This window comes from Sus scrofa, chromosome 1 (assembly GCF_000003025.6).
Source record: "Sus scrofa isolate TJ Tabasco breed Duroc chromosome 1, Sscrofa11.1, whole genome shotgun sequence".
Lineage (NCBI taxonomy): Eukaryota > Metazoa > Chordata > Mammalia > Artiodactyla > Suidae > Sus > Sus scrofa.
The window spans coordinates 67,497,925-67,519,366 of NC_010443.5; the positions used below are offsets into that span (position 1 = coordinate 67,497,925).

General features: G+C 33.6%; 1 protein-coding gene across 2 annotated transcripts in view; it reads right to left on the reverse strand.

Annotated features, from left to right (window-relative positions):
- ASCC3 (activating signal cointegrator 1 complex subunit 3) overlaps nt 1–21,442 on the reverse strand; it is a 325,142-nt gene that overhangs the window by 165,986 nt on the left and 137,714 nt on the right. For both annotated transcript variants that reach the window (XM_021090356.1, XM_021090357.1), the window contains exons 12-13: nt 15,371–15,547; nt 12,435–12,506 (exon numbers count right to left, since the gene is read on the reverse strand). In XM_021090356.1, the coding sequence (XP_020946015.1) occupies nt 12,435–12,506; nt 15,371–15,547 (249 nt within the window). The remainder of the gene's footprint in view (nt 1–12,434; nt 12,507–15,370; nt 15,548–21,442) is intronic.

The following is a 21,442-nucleotide window of genomic DNA, read 5'->3' on the forward strand; positions in this document are numbered from 1 at the left end:
AACTGAAGTGCTTTAAAGGCAAGCACTTTAAAGTCTCCTCTCCCCTAGAGCCATCTCCTATCTTTCTGTAGGTAATAAAGCCTTGAGCCTCCTTCATTATTACTCAGGGAGAAAACTGCTTACATTCCAGGGTCCAGGTCTCCTCCTCCTTCCTCATAAGAGGATCTTCTTATATTCCAGAGTCAAAGAGAGAAGGTCCTTGGGCAGGTCAGCTGGTCTACTTCTTTGTCTCCTCTCTCCCTTCCTTTCTCCCTATTCCTCTCCCACTCCTCTCTTACGTGTATGTAAATTAGGTTTTATTTTCAACAGAATTAGTGAAAATATCACATACACAGAGTATTTGACAAAAGTAAATACCACAAAACAGATTCAATGCTTCTTCTATATTATTTAACCTGATAATTATATATTTACTATAATTTAATATGGTGATGACAAAAAAACTGCATCAATAAATTACCAACTAATCAAATTCACTTCCTAAGTCTGGAATATTTGCTTTAAATAAGCTGTGGATCTATACAGAATTTTCAAACAACAAACCTTTTAACAAATTATACACAGTTTACTTAACTTTACCTTTCCTGTGAAACATTTTCTTAGGCATTGGCTACAATGAATAAAGCATACATACAAACCTTGATAGTCATAGTTCTTATGCAAGGCATTCTGGAGGTGTGAAACTGAACAAACTGAGAGGAAAATTATACAATGATATGGTAATAGTACCCAAGAAGACAGCAAAGCAACGACTACTATCTTTGCAGTTTGCAACTTAAAATATGAAGAAGGACATGAAAGAAGACACAGAGAATGAGGGAATGAATAGAAATGGTGATTATTTCTATAAGGGAGTTATACTGACCTGACAGTTTAAAAACAGAGATAATATACAACTATATAATAGATGAAGTAGATGATATGAAATGGATAGAGCATAGGCTTTAGTTTCTAGGTCTGAATTGTTTGCTATACACGTTCCTTGGTGTTCAACAATACATCTAACATGAAGAAAACCAGTTTCAGGAAAATAAAACAACTTATGTTGCTTCCAACTTTATTCCAAGATTATGCACAGCACTATTTTTCTTTTGCTCTTTTGGCTAAAGATCTGTACAGGGACAGACCTAAACTTTGCTTATATCATCAAAAATGTCTAAACATCATTCTGAGACAAACTGTTTCATGTGCTCAAGCAATTTGTACTATAATTACAGAAACCATCGATTACTAGCTTTAAATAGCTCAAATGCCTAGGAAGTTCCTTTGTGGCACAGTGGGTTAAGGATCTGGTGTTGCCACAGCTGTGGCTCATGCCACAACTGTGGTATTGGTACAATCCCTGGCCCATGAACTACCACATGCTTAAAACACAGTAAACAACCAAACAAAAACCTCAAATGCCTAAAGATATGTACCTACTTGTATAAGTCTGTATGTGCCAGAAGAAAACTGGACACACTCAGGGGTAGGCGTCCTGGAGGTGAGGAGGGATGAGGAGAAGAGAAAGTAATTCCTTAGCCTTTTCTTTCTACATATTTGTATTGATTCTCTTGTTGTAAGAATGTTATTTCAGTAATGAAGATCCTCAAAGACTTAGGAAAAAAGTAATGCTAAGAGCAATGAATGAAAAATACAATACTAATATTCTCTTTGCAAATGAAGAGAACATTACAAGGTTAATAAAGAAACATACATAAAATTTCAAGAATATAATTGAGTACTCTTATGGTAAACTATAGTTCAGAAAAATGGAACTTTGTTCTCTTAAAAATGTAAAATTTTAAAATGGTTCAAGAGTTACTCTTCTAGGGCTTAATGAATGGAAATAAAAGAAAGAAATAACGTATTAACTTAACTGGTAGGATGAAGGCTATGTAGATCATAAAAAATAGCTAAGTCAGATAGTTATTTTATTTTAGGAGAAACATGAGATATTTTAATGCTTCTAACTTCTAACAGAAAAGACTATATCTAGGATGAAATTGTATTAACAGTAAATGCATGTAATGAAACTTTTTTTTTTTTTTTTTTGGCCACAGCATGCAGTGGCTTGATATAGGATCTCAGTTCCCAGACCAGGGATTGAACCAGGGCTGTAGCAGTGAAAGCACTGAATCCTAACCACTAGATCACCAGGGAACTCCCTAGAATGAAACACTTTTGAGAATACCAATATTCTTTCATTGATCTTTACAGACTACAGGGGGATAAAGTTTCCCTTGGCCTGGACATTCTTACTGGAATGAAACTAATTATTATTTTCTTGAGTTTCTTTGAAGTTGTTTGCCTCCTAATCTTTTAAATTCAGATGTACGAAGATAACCACATCTCTTGTTCATTTATTTATCACACGCAAAGTCAGCACCAACTGTGCCCCAGATGCTTGTGAGGCCATTGATAGTATGATGATGAGCAAAACCAGAGATAGCCCCTTTCCTATGGAACTTCGGATCTTCTACTGAAGAGTGGCATTAATCAAAAACAGCCAGGAAAATTATAAAACTATAGCAAGAAATAGATGACATGCTATGTTATTCCACAATTTATAACGGAGGTGAACATCATAGAGGTAAAAAAAGGCTTCTCTAAAAAAGGTAAAATCTAAAGGATTTAATAAACAGAGAATAAGGAAAAATGTGAGAGGCAGAGGGAATAAGCTGTGCAGAGTCTCAGAGTTAAATGGAAGAGCATCTTTCTGATGAGGGTCTGCAAGAGAGCCAAGAAGATGGGAGGTGGGAAATGAGCGAGAGACACAAATGTGATGATGAAGGAAGGTAATGGCCAAACAATATAGGAACCCCTGGGCCCTTTAACGGAGCTTTAAGTATCCGTGTTTTATTCTGGAGCTATATTTTGAAAGGATCGTTCTAGCTAGCTGCACCGTACAGAACACCTTAGAAGAAGGCCAGAATGGATTCAGATAGAACAGTAAAGAGGATGCAGCGCAATTAAGAGGGTGTCATGGATGATGTGATGCTTGCCTGGGTTAGGTAGTGATGGTGATAGTGCAAAAGGAGGAGGAGGAAAGAAATGGGCAGAGCTGAGAGACATTAAGTTAAAAGGACACACCTTAAATGAGGGATCAGAAATGAGAACACAGGAGAAAGAATAGACAAGGGTGACTTTTAGGTTTCTGGCTTATGGAACTAAATCTATAGTTATGCCATTCACAGAACCAATGAATAATGGATGAAATACCATTGGTTTAGAGGAAAAATTATGTATTTTATTTGGACATTTTACATTCGTGATATTCAGGAAGAGAGGCCAGCTGAGATAATATAGGTCTAAGGCTCAGAGAAGTCTGGGTTGAGAATATAAATACATGTGTTATTTCTATAAAGGTCATAACTGGGTTGGAATAATACAAGAATGAGTGCTAAATTTAAAAAAGGTCTAGGAACAAGCCAGGTAGAGACGAAAAGGCTACAAAGAAAGAAAAAGGATGGCCCAAAAGGTTAGAAGATAGAGAAAAGCAAAGAGAGTTTTGTATCACCAGAACCAGGAAAGAGAAAGCACAAAGAAAAACTGGCATTTTGCCACTACTTCTACAAACTCCCTAGAATCCCTTGGTTATTTTATTCCCAACGATGAGCTATCGCCATAAGGGAGTTTTGCCTTAAAACAGAAACAAAACAAAAACCCCAAATCTTTTATAAAGATGAATCAAGTTTGCTTTGCTTTAATATTTAACTGAAACGCTCTTTGGCTTTGGCCTTTGGCAGGGGAGAGAAGCAGAATGCCTAGGCTGACATTGTTTTCCACGTTCCTGAATTAGGCATGACCAAAATATGCAGTACAGTGATCACAGAATCAAACCAGCAACCGACAGTGCTAAGAAATTACAGCCCCTGAACTATACTGCCTCATTAAAATTTTTTGACTGCTAAATGTATAATTATAATTTAATTTTCATTATGAATTTTCATTACATCATACCAGATATTCCTTCTATGATGGCAATATTCTGTTTTGGCCTTCATTTTAACCAATGTTGTACACAGATATACTAAAGAAATCTTACATGGGGAGAAGATAAAAAAATCTAAGCAAACGCTATTGATACTAATTAGAAACTAAAATACAGAACTAAACAGTACTAAAAACTAGTTTCTGCCTGTGAAATATGGAGGAATAAGGAAATTTCAATTTGACAGAAGACTCATCAGAGCTTTTCTTCTTGTGGGTTGGGGGCCTTTTTATAAAGGTAGAGATTTAAGAGTTTGCTTCCTTTAGATTTTCTACAGCTTAAAAACACCTGAAATATTTTGTTAGTAGTACCATCCTTAGCAGCAAAGATATAGGAAAATCTTTAATTATTGTGCTCATAGTTGTTAAAATGTCTACTTCTTAAGAACCTTTGTTCTTATATTCCTTTGGGGTTATGTCTTAGATGGGACATATTCTGACTGAGGTGGGAAGCAAAGAAAGCAGAAAAGACAGAAGCTCTCAAATAAGTTACCAATAAAATTCATGTTAGACAAGTTTGATATGACAGAAACATGAGTGCCAAGAATCAGAGATTCTTGTATCTGGACGAAGAAAACTTTTTTGGCAAAGGGCCAATGAAAAAATTTCCATTATTAAAGTTAGCATGGTCCTATTATTAAAGTAGTATGCATGGTAAAACTTCCTTCAATTGTACATAATTACTTTTATTTGAATGAAAAAACAATGCCAAGGAACAAAAATAATGCCCTTCAGATAGTAATAAATTAATCCATAATTTCTAGTCAATTTTTAAAGGTAGTTTTGTATTAGTCAAACATCTACTAAAAACTTATAAACAATGAAGAGAAAAGGTACATATATTCACATGTATGAATAAGGAAAAGCTTTTCCTGGATGTTTAGCATCAACCCAATATTGAAGAGGATTTTTTTTTTTCTCTTTAACACTGCAAAACCTTTTATTCTTGAATCTGGAGGTAGATTCTGAGTAAGAAGCTACTGATTAGGATCTTAATAGTTTGATAATGTGGAAAAAGAACAAGATAACTTACTAAATATGCCATAATCTCTGAGGCAGTTTCTAATTTCTTTTCCTATCAGTGTAACAAAGTTTGTATAACAAGAAAAATCTCAATAGGGTTAAGGCATCAATTATTTTCCCATTCTGCGAGTTACACAGGAGGAGGGGAATTATTAACAGGAATGATAAAGCTGTACTTGCATTTGGTAACGGAAAGAGAAGCTTACAAATGAGACGTCTCATTAGTTTGAGCAGATGGATCAAAATTAAAGGCTGAATCGCCAACTTTTAATTTCCCAATAGCCAAGAAGAGTTTGAAGTCTTGCAGAGTATGACTGTTGAAAAGTCAACATGAAAAGATTTTCTCCATCTGTCATCACACATGCTTGAGTGGAACACAACTGCCTCCTACTGCTTTTAATACTTTTAAAACAAAGCTGCACATGAAATCTATTAAGTACATGAATATACGAGTTTAGTTGATTGGTATACTAAAACCCATAGAAGAGTATGATCGGAGAACATCAGCATGGCTTTTGAACATGAAATTTGCTCTACTCTAATTTAATCTCAGCGGAGACAAACAAAATTAATTCGTTTATACATTTAAGAGGAACCTTAATTTTTAACATGAAAAGTACTTATTTGCCTAAGGTATAGTTCCCCCCCCCTTTTTTTTTTAGTGGACACATACTTTAATCTTCTTAATAATGGCCTGAAAGTAGCTGCTCAAGTAAAATTACTTAGGAAAACCACAACTAGAGAGAAAAAAAAAAATCCAAAATACTATACAACCTAAAGGCAAACAAAATTGAGGAATATTTGTTGAAAGAATTTTTTTTTTTTAACTAGCTGGAAGGGTAAAGTCTATAATGTCTTGTTTATCACATCACCTAGAATGGTGTAATGCCTTTATTGAAGAATCAATAAGATGTAACAAATTGTGAGGACATATTTATATAGTTACACTGTTTGTTAACCAATTTATGCATTTTATATTTTACTTATTTTCAGAGAGTATATTATTTTTGTTATTCTTACCAGTTGTTATTCTTTTTATTATGCTATATAAAATATTTAATGGTATATAAGTCTTTCTTCTTATAAATTTTAGTTGCATAATGTATACAATTTTAATATAATGCTAATTTTCAAAGAAAAATTGAAATGTAATAGATAATACTAAATAGTAAAGATGAAAGCCATACAAAATGAGATAAAGTATAGAATAAATTTACTATTTGTCTCAGCATATTTTCCATTCCACTTCTCCAGAGGGAGTCACTTAATCTGTTTCTTAATATCCATGATATAATAATCTGTGTGATTGTAACTGTGTTTAAATATATGTATTTTATTTTGTTAAAAAGAAAAAAAAAAAAAACTAGTTGGAAGGAAGCGGGGTTGGGGCATGAGGTGTTAGCCAGGAAAATTCAATGTCTTTCCTGGAGTGAAATAGGAATTACAATTGTTGCTACTACACACTAACTGCTAAGATGTATTTAAAAGGCAACAAAATAAAGCTAAAATAAAACCCTACAAGAAATAATTCATGCTCCCTTAATAAAAAGTAAAAGCACATTCAAATATACAGCTGGCTGTTTAACAACAATGCACTAATGTACAGTAAATTATAAATGAAATTCAGAACAAAGCTCTGTCTCCCTGTTTCTCTCTGTCTCTGTCTCTCTTTCTGCGTATGTATACACACAGAGACATATCTAATTTACTGTACTTTTATATGTACAACAAAACATTTATACAGAAGAGTATCTTAAAATGAAATGCAAATAGTTAGACCTTTCAGTTATTACAGTCAGCAGAATAAAATAACTGAAGAATTTGGATAATAAGATAAAAGACTACTGAATTATCTATTTTTTCATTTTCTGACAGATATATATACATACAAATTCATTTGTTGAAATTTATCACTTGGAATCTTACACAAAGACAGCTAGTGACTAGGATAATATTATATTCAATCTAAATTATGAGGGAAAAAACGAAACTCAGAAACTCTATTCTATTGGGGAGTTCTTTATTAACCTTCTAATAAAAGCGGAGGACCAAAGCAGAGTGAAGGTATTTCTTCAAGGAGATAAAAAAGAGAAAACCAATACAATGAGGGGTTCTAAGCTCCTGAAAACAAATTTCCACCTGAGCATCAGTAATCAGACTACTGTGAAGTAGCAATTCTTCTGTGATAGATTAAATAGAAGATTTCTAGCCTTATTGAAATAGGTATCTGCATCAACTTCCAAAAACAAAATGTATAATAGTCTGCCCTTCTAAGTACCTACACTGCAATTCCAGTATTGGACATATTATAAAGACAATCAGCAGACGCTGCCATGTATCAAGCTAACCGAACTTATAGGCCAAATAGTACTTGGCAGAGTAACTTGCAAATAGAAGATTTAAACAGACAGAATGATCTCTTTGAAAAGACTAAAACACAAAAAGATTTTAGTTTTGGGCGACTTTACCAAAGTTACATATTTAATACAGATAATTTAAAGAAATGAAAAACATAGAGGTTCGTTCTCAAATTATGTTGTAAAAGAGTTTTTTACTTGAGATGATTATATTAATGTAAAGATTACATTAAGATGCTGCCTTAACAACCAGTACTTATAATCTTAAGGCACTACTAGCCTGAGCATTTGTAATACTAGCAAGACTAGAGGCAAACATCAACTAACGGGCCACAGTTTTGATGTATTTCATATTTCCCAACATCCCCAACTCACTAAGGATCTCTGAAGATGAGCAGTTCATCACAACAAAATTCTATTTACCACAGAGTCCCCACGTACATGACTCCATACTAGGAACTGAACCAACAATATTTCCTTATAACCCAGTCTTACTTGGTAGGACCTATTCTACTGGAACACAAAACCTAAAAAGCCAATATTGCAGAGTTTCCTGGTGGTCTAGCAGTTAAGGAACCAACATTGTCACTCCCGAGGCATAGGTTTGACCCCTAGCCTGGGAATTTACACATGCCAAGAGTGTGACCAAAAACACCCAATAAAACAAAACCGCAACACTGCAAAGAAGACACTGATTAAATTTTTATAATATGACATCTTTAAGTTTTTATTTATATCTTTTTTTTCTATTTATGGTTCTCTCATATTTTTTTAGATAGGGAAAACAGAGAAACTACAGAAATAATTAGGGAAAAAGATAGGAAAGTAAGGGAATAAAATGTATTTTTAAAAATGGAAGGACAGGAGTTCCCTTCGTGGCGCAGTGGTTTACGAATCCGACTAGGAACCATGAGGTTGCGGGTTCGGTCCCTGCCCTTGCTCAGTGGGTTAACGATCCGGCGTTGCCGTGAGCTGTGGTGTAGCTTGCAGATACGGCTCGGATTCCACGTTGCTGTGGCTCTGGCGTAGGCCGGGGCTACAGCTCTGATTCGACCCCTAGCCTGGGATCCTCCATATGCCGCGAGAGCGGCCCAAAGAAATAGCAAAAAGACAAAAAGACAAAAAAAAAAAAAAAAAAAAGAAGGACATACATATATATACCAACTGAAACTATCTCTGAATAGTACAATTAATACTGATTTTTCCCCCTCATTTTCTCTTTCTGGTGTGCCCAAGTGTTACATTTGTTCAAACTCTTCTATTGGTTGGTCTCCTTTATTTTATCATATTTTATTTTAAACATTTTAAATTATAGAGGCCAAAGACCACAGGGTCACATATGAAGCAAAAACATAGAGAAGAGGTTTTTCTAGTTGAAGTAAGTGCACACCCAAAGCAAAGCATGAACAATCTGGTATGTAAAACATGAGTTTTTGTAGTCATGATTTAGAGGTAAATGTTACCATTTAAAAAATTTCAATGGTTAAGACACCACTCTGTCTTATGCATCTTAAAATTGTAAGATAAATTCAAAATGACAAACACATCAGATCATAACCTTACAACATGATACACTGATAAATCTGATCAGAGAACATGGCATACATTTGTTTATAAAATCCTTTGTAGGTCTGCTCTGACAACAATGTTATAAAGCATTCGGAATGCATTATAGGATCATGTGGTAAGAACACAAAATGTGGCCATTTTTACCATAATCTTATTTATCCAAAGTAAATGTTCCAACGACAACATACAGGCAGAAAGATGATCACTATAGAAGCACTATCTTAAGTAGTAGAAAGTTGCAAACATTTAAGGCACTCAATAATAAACAGCCAATGTCAGTGAATAGGCAAAGGAGCAATACAAAGTTTGGAAAATTATGCCATGGGCTTGATCAACACAGACCTGTATGTCAATACTGGTGTGACCTTTTACTAGCTGTATGACCTTAACATATCTTAGGTTCATTTTTTTCTTTTAACAAAAGGAGATAATGCTTGTGTCAAGAGGATTCTGAAGATTAAAAGTTCAAAGTGATCTACATGGCATCTGAAACTTAGAACCTGAATAAAAACTCCCTTTTCTCTCTTATAGACATTAAGATTGTGAAGACCATAGGGAAACAATAAAAAAATGTTTAGTATTCTTTGAGGAAAACAGTGAATATAAAACTGCATATACAGTATAATTAGAATTTAGCAATGGACTATAACTAATAATTAAGTCTGAATGAGCAAAATTAAATGCTACATGTGTAAATGGATGAAAAAAAGACCAGCAGGATAGGTATAAAAATTACAATAATAATGTTAAAGTGGTAAAACAATAGAACTATGAAAGTTTTTCTTAATATTATTTTACTTTTATAATTAAAAAAAGTAAAGAGCTACGAAGGTATTTCTAGAGAACTGAGGAAAGTCCTATGATTATGGAAAAAAAAAATCATCACTAATCACTGAAAGAGAAACTGGGAGACCTACAGCCTAAATCATACTTCTTAGGGTGCAGAGCCTAAAGACCACCAGGCAACCACCCTGCTCTAATTCTTATTTGGAGAGAGGGCTGAGCACAGATCTGGATAGGAACTCTGATCTCACACTGTTTCAGAGGGCTCTTGTGTAACTATACTTTACACAGTGCTTTTTCCCCAGACAAAAGTGCAGGGAAAGGAGATAGTTGGTGGTCACCCATCATTAGAAAACTGGCAATGGTAGATGCCATGCCATGCATTCAAGAGGTGGGGAGGTAAAGCTTGTGTGCACACTCTCAATCCCGGGTTCTTCCTGCCCTAAAGAAACCAGCCCCTGACCACCCGAAGCCTCCCCTGGGGTTTCCTAACCTAGTCTGTCCTTTCTAAACAGGAGTGAGTTCTGTGAACCGAACTGTTCATCCAAACTTTGCCTGGTCTGAATTGACTACTACAAGTGCCTGCCTTAAGGCACGCTGTTCATTTTGAAAGGTAATGCAATGACTGGATTTACACTAAGAATGAAAGGGCTGGCAGTAAGATCTAATCTCTACCAACTGAACACTCTCAGCCAGCATGTGAACTTTAGAAATCATGATTTCTAGAGGGACATGTTAGACCCTGTTAACAGTGAGGGAACTAGGCCAGAAGAGGAAGAGGATATAATCTTCCTAGGAGCCTTTAAATTACGTTTACTTGGACTTTTAACTACCTACAACATAATAATATAAAAGTTGGAAATAAATGTCCATGGTGGTAACATCTACCTAATAATACTGAATTTATCCTATTCTTTTACAAAGAAGGTACAAACATTGGTGGCTATGCAGCACATTTCTTTCTGTTAAGATTTCTTCTGAAATGCTGCCAAAAGTTTCTTAAGATAGCATTTGAGGATCATCAGACATTCACTACAAATAAATCTCAAAAGGAAATCTAGAACAGAGGTTGGAAAACTATAGCCTGCAAGTCGAATGCACTTGCTGCCTGTTTCTGTAAATAAAGTTTTACTGGAATACAGCCATGTCCAAGTGTTTGTATATCGTCCACGGCTACTTTCATGCTGCAACAGCACATGGCGGTGAGTAGCTGCAACACAGAACATAAGGCCAACAAAGCCTAAAATATTCACTGTATGACCCTCTACAGAAAAGTTCCCTGGCTCCTAAGAATAAATCCGGAATACTCAGTAATATTTTTGGATTAAAGAATAATAATCTCTTACATTTCTTAATTCTTACACGATTAAATAATGGAACCCACAAACCAGTTTTCTAATGAGGATCACAGAAGAATATGGGTATAAAATAAATCCAAGTAAAGTGACATGAGATGAGGATTAGCCAAGATACTACATGGCCTGTGTTAAGCACACTAGTAAAACAAAGGCAATGTGTTGCTTTATTTGGCATACCACCTCACTTTTTTTTTTTCATCTGAGAAATTAGGATAATACTGGCTGTCTCCTTGGCTGCTGAGAGGATTCAATGAGATAATAAATGTAAGATAAATTTTTATCAAAGTATTTACTGATCACTAAGAAAGTAAGTTATCAATTTTACTTTATAACTTAATTACAATTTCTTTTCCTTAAAAGTTTTTCTTAAAACTAAGGACATTCTCTTGAGGTTAGCATTTTATAACAGTGTCTTATCTAAGGGGCAAAATACATCAAGGATGCTCAGTGAGTAGTGTTCCATGCTTTCAATTCCAAATCATCTTTGATTTGTTTTATATATTTGAGTTCCAAACAAGATTTACCTTGAAAAAAGGATTTTACTCATCTTAAAATACATTTTAAAACCGAAGAACCAGAAAATATTTAATTTTACGTGTTGTGAAAATCTAACAACATAGAAAAAAATTCCATAATAAAGTGATCCAAAGAACTATATACAATTGAGAAATGATTAACTTTTATGTAAGTAAAATTATCATTCCACTTTTATTTAACAATCATGATTGGAGCATTTTGAACCTTGGAATTTAGAAGTAAAAGTGCTTAATTTCCAAATAATATGAAACTATATTATAAATTTCACAAGATGAAACTTTATTATATATGTTATATGTATAAATATAACATATATTTATTATATATAATAGTTTCAATGTATAATAATGTGAAACTATTATATATTACTATATAAGATACTGGTTATATATTTTATTATATGTTATATATAATAAAACATTATATATGTCATATATAAAACTTTATTTTATATATATTCTACTACTTCAAGACAATGGTAGGAATAATATAACATTTAAATTTTTTACGTTATGTAAAAAAATATAAATTAAAAATTTTGAGGTGTGAGAGAAAGTTGGTGCTTTAAAAAACAAACAAAACCTGAAGTGTAAAGGATAAAATCCTTCTTTCTATTTAATACAAATGGCAAACAAAACAGTATGATCATCAATATTGAATCATAGTGTCATCTATGAATATTTTATGACTCACGGCATCCGCTGGGCTAAAAAAACTACTAATAAATAAAATCTGCGAGTCATTATCTCAGAATTCAAGCAAAATTTTAGGAATATAAAAATTAATAATTTTAACCACTGGGCATTCTCTAAAAACAGGATAACATAAAGTGTACCTGGTGTCCAGCCTTTACTTGCTTTAAGACGCTTTCATAGCATACTTCATCCATGTTATTCAATTGCTGCACCTTAAAGTTTTTGAAACATGAAAAAATTAAATGAAGCAATTATAAACCTCTTAACTACACATAAAACTTTAGCAATTATGATATATCTCCTTTTATTTTCAGACTAGCTAGAATACAGAAACAACAAACTCAATTTAAGTATCTATCATAACAACCCAAAACCAAATAAACACGAGGTAATTACAAAATGCAAATAAAATACCTCATGCAATACTTTCAGAGTAGTAACTTCATAAGAGCACCAACTTTTTTAAAGAAAACAATTTTAAGAATAAGATACTAGTTACAGAAATTTTAAAATAATTTTCAAGTTCTTTTCATTCCTTTCTCCAGAGGAGCCCTTTCTTCAGGCTGTTTTTCTTCCACTTCATTCTATAATACTATAAAGCTTTCCTGTGTAATTCTCAAAACACTAGAATAGTACTAATAGGATGTTATGGCATATAAAGCTAAAATCTAAGGAAACATTATTTCTGTAATGTATCTGGAGATGGACATTTTTCTACATAAACATTTTTTTCAGATTAATCAGAAATTTAATTTCAAAAGAGATGTCATTTTCCTGTGAATGAGATAGCTTCCAACCAAAAAGGAAAAATGGTCACCTCAAAAGAGTAGGCATGCGACCCAACCCACATTTATTCAGAGTTTGGAGGGGATAAAAATGTTACACATCTGAAAAGATTATGATTTAGATTTTTTGTTTCAATAAACACTTTAGCATTCTGGAACTCATGACTTATAGTGATTAAGCAGGATGATTAAAATAATTTACTCTTCATTAATTATTAAAAAAAAAACTCTTCTAAACAAAACTCCCAATAATTTTTCCTGTGAATTTTAGATTGAATTCTGGTTAAAGCCATTATTTCAAATTAGACATGCAATGGACTTCATTTTCCCATGTTCTTCTACAACAACTGACCTAACCCTAACCCTAACCCTAAGCCTAACCCTTCTGAATGAAACTCTCAGAAACCTGTAAGGATTTCTTATGAAATGAAAAATTCAAAATGGTTAGAATATAATAAATGACACCCAAGGGAAGTGCTTAATGGTTACCAACTGTATATGTCAGCTGAGTGTAATAACAACAATTTTGTAAGACAAAAATGCTTATTTATAACTAATATATGTAATTAATTTACTATTTATATTACATAAGATTTGTAAAAGGTTTTTTAAAAATTTTGCTACAGTTTGAAACACTCAAAAAATCATGAGTGAGTTCAATATCTCACACCATTCTTTTTATGATTATAATGTAACATGTTGTGGTTAAAAATACTTTGCATTTAATTAGCTTTAAGTGATTTACCAATTTCTATAATGAAACTAACAGAAAATAAGCTTTAAGATGGTTGACAGGCATCTGAAAATATTTTCTTCTCTACATCTTTCTGTGATAATCCTCCGCTATTACTTAAATTATAAGTTTAAAGAACAATCTAAGGTTATAAATAGCTCTACATCTGTCCTAATGATACACTAAAATAAACTGATCAAATATATATTAAGATATGAATAAAAAAACAAGGAGCAAGTAATACTGAAAAGCACTTGAAACAATAAAGGTAAAAGGTGCATACTGGAGTTCCCATAGTGGTGCAGTGGTTGACGAATCTGACTAGGAACCATGAGGTTGAGGGTTCAATCCCTGGCCTTGCTCAGTGGGTTAAGGATCTGGTGTTGCCAAGAGATGTGGTGTAGGCTGCAGACGCAGCTCGGATCCCGCATTGCTGTGGCTCTGGCGTAGGCCGAGCGCTACAGCTCCAATTAGACCCCTTGCCTGGGAACCTCCATATGCCACGGGAGCGGCCCTGGAAAAGGCAAAAAAACAAAAACAAACAAACAAACAAAAAGGTCACATCATAACTGTTACCATGTCATGAGCTATCCCTTTGTGTATATATCTGAAATGGATCCCCATTCACAATTCTAAACACATCTTACTTTTATGCAGTGCAGATAGAGTATACTAACTGTTGCAGTGACATTCACTTCTGGTATTTTTTGAACTGAGTATTTTATTTACAGTACTGTAAGGTAAAAAATGACCCAATTTTACTAATAAAAGTTTTTAGACAAGAAGTAATGTAATGCATTAAAGACCAAGGTTGATGTGGTAGCATATGATTCTATCATGTTTTCTTCTAAAAAGGAGTCATATGGCTTTCAAATCTTCTCCTAAAGCTACTTCTTTCACAGGGGGGAAAGATGTCATTAAAAAAAATGACAAATGTATACATTTTAAGCAAAGTATTCCTTCATGATATTATAAAAGCCTAAAATAAACACACTAATCATGCAAATGGTACATGGGTAATATTATTTAAGGAATTAGATAAGCTTTTTTAAACACTGCAAAACATTTCAGAAATGCCACTTATATAATTAACATAACAATTATAAAATATTACAAGTTAAATAGAGCAGCTTCCTTAATAGCTGCTATTATGAAATTATTTTTCAGTTGCATATAAGGTATTATTTATTTCAGATGAATAATGTTATATCAAAATATATATTACTGATTCAACTAAAGCCCTTTATTATTTCACACTGACCTTCAACTATATCAAAATAACTTTCTGAAACATAGTCTTATACATAACTTGTGTTTTTAGCTTAGAATACAAAATATACACTGATGGTAACAAAGCAAATTACTACATACAATTTTTTGGCACAGGAAATACTCTGCTGTATGTAGCTGAGGAAGTGTGCTACATTTTCTTCTAGGGTGTTGTATTTGTAAATGCGACTGAAACAGTCTTCAGGAGTCTCTAATCTTAAACGAGTATCACATAATACAGCGACAAAAACATCTCTAGAAAAGTATAATTTTAAAAATGAATACTTACCTTATTTGCACTTTTAACTCCCAAAAATGTCTGTCCAAGAGGAACAGGTCGAAAACGGCCATCAAAGTAGAAAAGTCCAATGCAGGGATTGACATGTAAAAACGTAGCAACATCGAGGTAGTTGGGTAAGGTTGCAGAGAGTCCGAGAATTCTTATCATACTCTGTGTGGATTCAACCTATAGGGGTTATTTTAATTAATGTATGAGATAGATGCAACCCATCTGGATTTATACTAAGTTTAAAATTAGTTTTAGTAAGTATAAAGTATGAAATATTCACAATAAAAAAAGATCACTGAAGAAAGAGAATAACAACACACAGTTAAAAGATAATAGTGTATACATGTAAGAGTAACTTGGTCCCCATGCTGTACAGCGGAAAAAAATTAAAATAATAAAACAAGAAAAATAAATACATACATAAATAAAAGATAATATGAAACTGGTCTAATCTGGCATGTAGGAAGATATAAAATGATTAAAGATGTGATTTTAGTAGATTTCTTGAAATGGAAAATTCCATTAGTTAAATGGTTTCTTTTTTTTTTTAATCCCTCTAAAAATGTAATAAGGCAAGTGACATGTTAGGTTTTAGTATAAGTTTTACCAATTTGTAATGTCAAGTGTTAAAAGTATATGCTCTTCATTCTACATTTTAATAATTTGAAATTCATTTTGAACACAAAGGCAAAAAAGTCTAAAATAATTAAGGTAGATATTTCCAGTGTTTTGCAAGTTTAAATTTAAAATGATACACTGTGTAAGGAAAGGTGTGGAACAACAGCCAAAATTTAGGGGAGAAAAAAAAAATCACAAACTATTCAAAGAATGTATTTAGCTGCATTATTTGTGTTCATTGGTGTGGTGTAGTATTCTAATTTTGTTGCTGAACAATGCTGATAAAACTGATTAATATGTTCATCAATTATTTATTAAGTTTTAATGACAGACACAGTGCCATTTAGAGCAGGGGTTTAGAGTTTTTAAAAATCACAGAAACACTGAATGTGTCCAATTATTAGTAGTACCTTTTAAAAACCGTAAGAACAATGAAGAGAGAGTACTAATTAAATTTGGGTAAATCAGGGAAGGCACACAAAGGTGATGGTTGCTGGTGTTCGAAGAGAACAGTGTCTTGGCAGATAGGCCATGAAGAATGGTGTTTAAGTCCTGCACTTAGCAACACGAGTGGCATGGGCTACGGGCGGAGGTGACAAAAGATATGAAGAAATATAGAAATGATCATGAGAAATCTTGCGTGCCAAGGTGTTTATCCATTTTACTGCTCATGAGCACAGAGCAGTCTTCCATTCTCTCTGTTACGTCTTCATGATGAAACCTTATAGCATTCTCATCTTTTTCTATTTCTTAAAATCTTGTAAAACTTCTGTGTCCTTTCTAATTTTGTTTATTCAAAGGTTTTTTACTTATTTGTGGTTAGATGTTTTTCGAAACTTCTTTAGCTTTTTAAAAACTAGCATTGAAAATATTTTTATAGAAGGATTCTAGCTAATAAACCTAATTCTACTGTTTTCCTATTTTGTATTTAATTTTGTTTTCAGTTTTTTTTCCATTATTTTCTTTAGAATAGTGTTTAAAATTATCTATCAATTAAAATTTAATAATTAACTAATTATAGTCTCTACATTCCTGTTCACTTTAGAGTATAACTCTTACTCTGAATTACAACTCTGGCTGTATTTGACAAGCTTTCATTATTTTCTAATAACAATGTTTTCATGCTCTTCTTCCCTTCCTTCCTTTCATGACCACTTACTGGGCTCTGTCGGGAGACTGCTCTTTCCTTTTAAGTACTTGGGCTTTAAATCTTCATTTTATCAAATACAAAAGTGTAGAATGTATGTATATATGTATGTGTATATACATACGCACAGTACATCCATACATATATAGATGTACATTTGGGTGTGTGTAGAATTTTATTATATAGAATTTAGAATTACTTCAAAATTTCTCTTGTATTCTGTAAAGACTATGATCTTTTCAATTTCTGCTTGGAAAAAATGTCCCGTGGAGACCTGAGAGGAACATAATTTATCTATTTTTAGGGTATACAATTCCATGCGCTTGACTAGTTTACCATATTAATTATATATTTAAAATTCTCTATGTTAACAATATAGGAAGTTATTAGTATTTGCCAGGAGAAAGTATTCTTTAATCACACACAAACTTCCCATTTTAAATTATGATGCAAAATGTTATGAAGGGAAATAATTTATATGATCACCATGACAGCCTGGGACCATTCACACCTAAATCCTAGGGCTTCTCTCCACTATGGGTGACATTCTGCAGCCCCAAGTCCCTATAACAGCCCTTCTGTCTGAGTTTTCAAATCCTGCCTGCTTTCTTATATTTACATACTAGGTTTCCATGTAAAAGTCTGATTTTAAAAAGGGTTCTTACTTGGCAAAAGGTTTGAAAACCTCTGATGTGATTTTTAAAAGTACACATGACTTAGAATGAATTTGGCAAGTTAATTAGGTTAAGACCAAACTCCTTTATGAGATAATGCATATAAAAAGATTCTCAATCTTTAATAAAAGGCTATACAATATTATTATTTGTTTAAAACCTAAGAATGTTAAGTCATTCTTATCTTTTTGGTATCATAAGTAAAATAAGGGGATTCATGGGATATATTTACCACAGTAAATATTTTAATTTTTTCCCCAGTTTTTTATGTCTCTCATTTAAATTTCATTTTATTTTTTTTATTATTATTTTTTTTTAGTCAAAACTTGCCTGCTGATATCTTCAAGTTATTATACATAAGTGAGCAGTTCCCGAAGCTGGATTTCTCCTTGGATATATCTATACATGGGCCAGAAAGTCCAAGTTCATTCCCTGACACAAATGTTACTTACAGGCACTAAGAGAAAATGTGGCCTTGTGCCTTCCAAACTTATTCTGTAAGCAGGACAGAAATGAATCTGCTTACTCATCATTATGGGTTATAGCTGGGCTTATTTGGTACCAAACCAAGGTGCTCTAAGAGTAAACAGTGATCCTACCTCCTATTTAATAAATTTCCTTTACATGTTATGACTAGAATACCCTTTATGGTAATTAAAATGATTCCTTTTAATTTAAAATTTTAAACTCTTACTGGTGAAAATTTAAAGGAAATGAGAGTGACTTTTTTGTTTTAAAATCATTATTTATAACACAAAAGTTATTGAGTATATTTTTAAGGTTTCTTGATGTTAAATACATGATACCTTGAAAACACTAGAGATATTTTTATGCTAAAACTTCATTTTAAAACAATGGTAGGAGTTCTTGCTGTGGCACAGTGGGTTAAGAATCTAACTGCAGGGCCCAGGTCGCTGCAGAGGTGTGGGTTCAAGCACTGGCCTGATGCAGTGGATTAAAGGGTCTGGCATTGCTGTAGCTATGGTGTAGGTTGCAGCTGTGTCTTGAATTCAATTCCTGGTCTGGGAACTTTCATATGTTGCAGACGTGTCCATAAATAAAATAAAACTGTATTTTTTAACCTAAAAAACTGTCCTATCATTCTCAATATAGCTAAGCCTGTATAAGAAATATTTTCTTTTAAATAGGGATAATTTGGACCTTTATGTCTGGAACCACATCTTTATTTTATTTTTTATTTTTTCTGTCTTTTCTCTTTTTAGGGCTGTACTCACTGCATACGTAGGTTCCCAGGCTAGGGGTCCAATTGGAGCTGTAGCCTCCGGCCTACACCAGAGCGCAGTAACGCAGGATCCGAGCCGCATCTGCGACCTACACCACAGCTCATGGCAACGCCGGATCCTCAACCCACTGAGCGAAGCCAGAGAATGAACCCGCTACCTCATGGTTCCTAGTCAGATTCATTTTTGCTGTGCCATGATGGGAACTCCTGGAACCAAATCTTGATGCTATATGCACTACATACTCATCTGAAAACTATAAAAAAATTAACATTTTTCAGCTTCTTCTTTGTCATTAATCCAAAAACTAGGCAGTCAATTTTTATGATGTTTTTCTTCACATAAAATCTAAGTTTGGACAAAGTCTCCCTATTCACTGAAAGTACATTTAGTTAGGACAAATAATGTTAGTTCAATGCCATTAAATACAACAAATTTGGGTTTTCTTATACTTTTCTCTTTTCCAGATTTCTCTCAGTCATGCCAAGGGCGTTGTGAATTAGTCTCTAACACCACAGTGCAATTTCAGAACCTAAACAGAATCTTCACTGCATTAGAATAGCTCCCTATGGTGTTTCTGTGTTAGTTACAAAAGTTGAAGTGCTGTGTGAAATACTGCCATCTACTGGCAATGTCTGGTAATTACAGGGAACAAATAAAAACAGGAACATATGCTTTTTATGAAACTATTTATGAGCACTGTATTAATACACTGGAAATACGAGAAGAATTATATAGATCATTCCATCAAGGAGATTAGAGTATAGTGATGGCCACAAGTGAAGATAGAATTATCCAGAGCCAAATTGTGAAATTATAAGGAAGAATGGTAAGTGCTAGACAGAGGGAACACAGAAAAGGTATAATTCATTCTAAGTGAACTAGAAAACACTTCATAGAAGAAGTGATACTTGGCAGATTCAAAGAACAGTAGGTTTTCAACAGATGGATGTGTGGGGTGATAATATATATATTAATCTCATAACTAACATCACACTCTAACTTAGGTAAAATTAGTTTTTATCTCTGAAAGAGGGTCAATGGTACTGGAAAGAAAGTGGGGAAGGAATGAATGGTTTTGTGTGGCTGGAACCTAGGGCAGCTATGGAACATGATGGAGAAGCTAAAATTAGACAAATGGATCAGGGCTTCTTTAATGGCCAGTTAAATAATTTAAACTTTTTTCTTAAGATAACAAACAGCAAGTCATCAAAGGCTTATGAGCATAGCAGTGATAAATTATACAACTGGAATTTGATTATATTATTAATATGCCAGTGTGTAGGACTTACTATATATTTGCATACCACATATCCATATTATATATTCCTATATCATTATTAATGTAATATTATATATAATAATCAAACAAAATTTACAAAATATTTATAAATTTATAATGATTACTTCAAAATATATATGGTACATAATGCATGTGTGTCTGTGTACATACCTACAGAAAGCATCAGCAGCAGGTCTACAGTCTATTTTCTTCCTTAACTGGAAATGCTCAAGAAGACACCCTGGTCAAATCCCCTTGTAAACATGCTGATGACAGATCTCCTGGCAAATGTACTAATGGTATTTACTTGAGTACTAATGTTCTACAGTTGCAGGAAAGCCTTATTTTTGTAATGCTTTTAACTGAAGGTGGATCTCTAAGTGGTTCAATGCAAACAAACCAAGAACATATGGCCTGAAAAAAACATCACTAGACTACATTCGAATCAAATCAAATCAAAACATCTCATGTTCATAAGAGCTCTCTGTAGTGAAATGATGCCCTGCATGCTCCTTTTCAAGGCCTCAGAAGTAAAACCTGTGCTAGAGCAGATCCCACTGCGGCAAGAAAGGAGAGCAGTGATGGCAGTTTCAGATTTTTCTATGTATCACCTTTGCCTCACAATTGCCTGTATCCTTGAAATTATTAAGTTGAATATTAGCCAAAGTCTCTGATTTTTGTGTCTACTTTGAATATTTCAACCCTTGTGTTTTATGTATGTGTATCTCTGTGTGTGTGAATGCACATTTTTTTTTTTTTTGTCTTTTTTTTTTGCTATTTCTTGGGCCGCTCCCACGGCATATGGAGGTTCCCAGGCTAGGGGTCGAATCGGAGCTGTAGCCGCAGGCCTACGCCAGAACCACAGCAACGCGGGATCCGAGCCGTGTCTGCAACCTACACCACAGCTCACGGCAATGCCGGATCATTAACCCACTGAGCAAGGGCAGGGACCGAACCCGCGACCTCATGGTTCCTAGTCGGATTTGTTAACCACTGTGCCACGACGGGAACTCCTGAATGCACATATTTTTAATTTGTATGGTAAAAAAGTGAACATGTCCTAAAAAGCCCTTCCATTCCATCCCAACTATAAAATGACTTTTTTTTTTT